The sequence below is a fragment of the Triticum urartu genome, chromosome 7A (assembly GCF_056163025.1).
Source record: "Triticum urartu cultivar PI428250 chromosome 7A, HENAU_Tu73, whole genome shotgun sequence".
NCBI lineage: Eukaryota > Viridiplantae > Streptophyta > Magnoliopsida > Poales > Poaceae > Triticum > Triticum urartu.
In genome coordinates, this window is record NC_141879.1 from 690,407,142 (window position 1) to 690,412,095 (window position 4,954).

Genomic DNA, 4,954 nt, shown 5'->3' on the forward strand with positions numbered 1-4,954 from the left:
TTTTTGACTGGTCAACTGTCAGAGAGGAGGTGATTAAGCGTCTTCGCGTGTTAGCCGCCCCCAGCAAGATTATCAAAAGGAGCGAGTTAAGTAGTAGTTTTAGGCCCTCATGAGCTACATAGTCTACAAATGTGTGCATTGTCCCCTGTAAGAATCTTGAAGGGGGTAGCCTGATTGTCCTTGATCCCATGTGAAGCTCCTCGCTTTATTCCATATGCACCACTGATTACTGTGCGTTCGCAGAGGGAACGAGATCGCGAGCCTTGATCTCCTGCAGTGGCGGTACGTACGGTTTTTGCGCGCGTTGTGCGTTATCGACAGAAAGGAAAAGCGCACGTGAAACCTGGCGTCTCTTTTAGTAGTACATTTTCCACCAAATTCTGGAGGTTCTTCTGTATAGTTGGACTGTTGATTTGGTGCTCCATCACATCGGTGTGGGTTTTGGCAGTACGGGTGTATACTGCCACAATGTCACCAGCTGGTGCAATTGCAACCGGTAGTACTGTGAATATAGTATTGGCAATTTGGCATAATATACACCTGAGTCGGACAAGACTAAGAGTCCTTTGAGGCTGCAGAAGATTAATTGCTATCATGTGCGTAGGATAAGATCAGATGTCTCTGCTGGTGCAGAAGATAGTTATCCTCTTCTTGAGCCTTTGTTCTAAAAAAAATAGTTATCCTCTCTTTCTTTTTTATCGAAGGAGAGGCCTCCCCCTCCGATTTCTAACTATCAGATGTCTCCATTTGGTCTTTTACAGAGAGATAGTTATCCTCTTGGTATGGCAATATGCTTATTTTCCTTAATTCCAACTACGCAGCACATTGTGAGGATCATTGCTGTCGACTGAGTGACAAGCTTGTTTCTCATCATTGTTGTTTTTTGGTTATAAAAACATGTTTCTTGGTCTTCCGTTCATTCTGTTTATAAATCCAACTTCCATGTTATTTTAGACTGACCACCAATGTTTCTGTGCAGGTAGCCACTACAGTTTCCAAATTCCAATGCTCGCGTGTCAGTCGTTCCCAAGATTTTACAACCCCGAGTATGTACTCTACCGCATTTTCTGAAAATTCTTCTTCTCATTCACCTGATGTCCCCACACTTGCTCAATATGTTTCCGTGAAGTTAGACATACAGTACTTCTCAAAAACCCATACTGCAACTGACCAAAGAACTAGAAGTAAAGAAGACATACAGTACTTTTCGAATGCTCGTACTGTAGCTGACACACCAGAGAACTAGAAGAATAACCTGGATTAGAAATTCCGATGATACACGAGTGTTCTCCGCTACAGCCTACAGGACCTTGTCAGGAAGTAAAAAAGAATAGCATCGCATTCATCATACATCGTTCCCATGCATGCAGCAGCAGCCAAAATTTTGATCAGTTCCATGTTAGTCCCTCTCCCTCCTCCTCCTAGGCCTATCACCCAATTTCAGCTACAGCTAGCTACTACTAGCTAGGCAGTCAGTGATGAATCACCTACTACTCCATGCCAAACAGATAGTTGTAGTACTGAGGAGCCGTCGCGCTGGCGGCCGGGTTGCTCGTCGTCACCCAGGTGCCATTGTTGCCGGTGGAGCCCTCGTATCCCCCACCGGCTGACGCCGCTGATCCAGACACCATGGAAGCATAAGGAATGTTGCTGGAGTAGCTGTTGCTCTGCCTGCTGCCGTCGCCGTGTCCTGTTGGGCCGGTGGCGCCCCACACGGTGGCGCCGCCGCCGCTGGGGTTGTTGGTGCCGCTCATGCCCATTGTGAAGTCCACGTTCACGCCGGAGCCGTACGTCTCAAATGCCGATGCAGGGAACTGCTGCTGCTGCAGGTGCTGTTGCTGCTGCTGCTGATAGTGCATGGCGAGGAGGGACCAGTAGTCCTTCTCCGCCGGTGGCAGCATGTCTGGCGATGCCACGTTCGGTGCCGGCAGCGATAGGACGTCCGGTTGGAACTTGGAGGCGCGGGCAGCCGCCCCAGCACCGATGGGCAGGTCGCTGTTGAGGATGCTCTCGACGTCGTACCGGCTCATGTCGAAGTTGGTCACGGCGTTAAGCCCCCGGAACTTGATCGCCGCAATGTCGTACGCCTCCGCCGCCTCCTCCTGCGTGCCTGTGGTGCGGAGAGACGGTCAGATAATTGTACCACATTGTTTGTTTTTGCCTAATATCTTAAATTAATCACCAGTGACTTAATCAATTTAGTAATGCACTGAGCCCTGTGGTGGTGGCACATGAAAGGGCAAAAAATGGCAATGTGGGATCAAGAAGACTCACTGAAAGTTCCCAGGTACAGGTCCTTGTTTCCGGCCACCCTGCCGATCCTTGCCTGCCACCGGCCGTGCTGATGATGCCTGTCATCAAATATACAAAATCAAATCTCGATTGTTACGAACATTTGACTAAAAGATGAAGACATTTGTGGCGTGTTCCTTCTTCATATATTCAAAGTTCAGACTGGTACCACATTTTGTTTTGGCGAGCTCATTCAGGTGAAACAATTGTTAATTACCTTGTTACTCCTCTGTAGATGGACGCCCCTCGTGAGAAGCCGCTGCTCTTCCTGTGTGAGGAACACGCATTGAGGTCAAAATGCATGTGTTGGAACTCGGCCGGAGTAAAGCAGATCACATGCAAAAGCTGTGCGGACTGGCCATGCGTGCGTGCACGCGTGCGTACACCAAGGTGTGTACGTGGAGAAAATGAACAGGGCGCATAAGTCAGCAAGCCCGGTGAATCTGGCAATCTGGGCGGTCGCCGGCCAAGTGCTCACCTGCGAAGTGAAGCGATGAACTCCTGCCGCGTCATCGACTTCATCTCCTCCAGCTCCTTCTCATAGTTGGCCACCTTTAGATAGCAAAGAACTCAGCGATGATCAGCATTCTGATGCATATGGAGTTGTCAACAAATGTCGATCTCTTAGCAAAGTCGGTCACTCACCGGGAAGTTCGTCGTGGTGGTTGGGCCCCAGTACTTGAGCGCAGCCATGTCGTAGGCCCTCGCGGCTTTCTCCTCTTTGTCATAGCCTCCTGCATTTCCCCCAATTTCTACTGTAAGCCCTCAAACATTTCTTGTTCCAAATCATACATGGACCACATGGCAATGAAGATAGATGGATAAATTAGCTGGATGTGGAATGCAATTAACATACCTAAGTAAACTGATGATCATTATCACCAATGCATCGGCAGGTTCAGAGATTTGTGAGGAAAAGGCAGCAAAACATGTTAGCGATCAGAATTTATATTTCTTGTATTTGCAGGATTATTGAGCAAAGCATGCATGATGGTGTACCTTGGCGGCCTTTGCGGCTTTGGCCCTCCCGGCGGCAGCTGTTGTCCCACAGGTGCGCCTCGTACCTCCCCGTCCACCGGTGCCTGCATACATAGGCCAAATCATACATTATTACATGCACAAACACCACGAGATGCATTACCAAAAAGAAACTTAATTGAATCAGAAAAGTACCAGCAGTTCACTCTGATCCGGTGCATGCAATAGATGTTTAGCTAGTAGTACCAAGAAGTAAGAATCATCCTACCAAACTAGCTAGTAGTATGTTTTTCTTTCCTCTCGATGGGAAGAAGAAGATGCATGCATGTGATTAGCAAGTATATAATCCCTACCTGGTGACGCCGCGGTAGATGGACGTCCGCTGGCCGAACGTCTCGGCGGGCCTCCTCGCCTGATCGGACTCAGCGACCTCCATCGTCGCCGCCGCTACGGTCACCGCGCCAGAGTTCTGATCCAGCGTCCCGTCATGCGCCGGATACCGGTGCAAGAACCCCGCGGCGATGCTTCCCAGCTCGCCGTGGTCCACCACGGCCGTCGATGTCGTTCCGGCGCCGCCGACACCGCCAAGGAAGTCCTCCATCTTAGGCGCCTCGTCCACCGTCCCCTCCTCCCCTGCAGAAGCACAAGAAAACATGCACCGTGAGCCACAGTCCATATCGGATGTGTAGCTAGCTCGATCACTAGTACATGATCGATATAGGGATAGCTAGGGGTGTTGGCGTCCTTACCGGCGATCTGGTGGCCGGAGGAGGAGCTGGAGAGGGCCTCGAGGAGGCCGTGGTGGTAGTTGTTGGAGAGGGAGAAGGAGAGCCAGTGGTGAGCAGGGTGGGTAGCGGAGCTCATGTCCATATCCATGGCGGCCGCGCGCGTGCCTTGATAGAAGTCTAAGCTAGAAGAAGGGTAGTAGTGCCGGTGCAAGGAGGGGAATGGGACTGACTCTCTGCAGGGAATAGTCAAAGTCCGGTATAAATAGAGAGTGCAAGCTCCGGCCGGTCCCCTGAGCTTGCTTGTTTGAACTGTGCACTGTTCACACACCCCCTCTCTCTAGAGAGGATGTGAATGCGTCCAAGGAAACCACCCGTCCAAGCAGAGTAGAGAGCCTGCACACGGGCCAAGGAGGGCGAGATTAATTAGAGAGAGGGAGTGATTTGGGGAGTAGTTTAATGCATGGTAGCCTCTCGCTTTGCGAGAATCCAAAGGGGCCGGGGGGTGGTAATGGTGGTCGACAACGTGGAGGCGTTCCACGGGGTGGTATGGGCGGTCTCCTTGACCGGAATGGCGGCCGCTGTTCCCCCGCATGCAGCCCCCCGCCATAGCCGCGCGCGCTAGCTAGCCATGCACGCGCCTTTTCTTTTCCCCCTCTCCCTTTTTGTTTGCTCTCTACGCCAAACCCGTGGAGCATAGCTGGAGGAGGGCGTGGGTGGTGGTGCCGTTGCTTTTCTCCACTCTGATGAGTAGTGTTTCACTCCTCCTCCATGGCGCTTCTCACGCGTGGATTAATTTACTTTGATGTGATAAATGGTCTCATTGCTTGGTTACTGCTAGTGTACAAGACTGATGGAGTGTGATATCTCCTATCCTACTTGAAAAGACCGTAAGGTTCTGTCGTTCACCTCATCCTTCGTATAACATTCCCCCTCCACTCGCGTATTTTATTGGCTTA

The 4,954-nt window shown here is 50.8% G+C and overlaps 1 protein-coding gene across 1 annotated transcript; it reads right to left on the minus strand.

Annotated features, from left to right (window-relative positions):
- Positions 1-1,239: 1,239 nt before the first annotated feature.
- LOC125522449 (AP2-like ethylene-responsive transcription factor AIL5) lies at positions 1,240-4,241 on the minus strand. The gene is made up of 9 exons (XM_048687510.2): positions 4,020-4,241; positions 3,624-3,903; positions 3,292-3,374; positions 3,149-3,157; positions 2,938-3,026; positions 2,771-2,844; positions 2,510-2,560; positions 2,275-2,351; positions 1,240-2,110 (listed from the first exon to the last, which is right to left on the minus strand). Exons 1-9 carry the CDS (start codon positions 4,144-4,146, stop codon positions 1,491-1,493), a joined length of 1,410 nt encoding a protein of 469 aa, XP_048543467.1. The 5' UTR covers positions 4,147-4,241; the 3' UTR covers positions 1,240-1,490.
- Between the last annotated feature and the right edge of the window lie 713 nt (positions 4,242-4,954).

What these genes read in the sequence shown, in the direction of transcription:
- LOC125522449 (XM_048687510.2), bottom strand. Translation starts at nt 4,146, where the DNA reads ATGGATATGGACATGAGCTCCGCTACCCACCCTGCTCACCACTGGCTC. An exon ending in CCACCACGACGAACTTCCCG is followed by an intron (nt 2,845 to 2,937) that starts GTGAGTGACCGA and finishes TGCTATCTAAAG; the next exon opens with GTGGCCAACTATGAGAAGGA. An exon ending in ATCTACAGAGGAGTAACAAG is followed by an intron (nt 2,352 to 2,509) that starts GTAATTAACAAT and finishes ATTTGATGACAG; the next exon opens with GCATCATCAGCACGGCCGGT.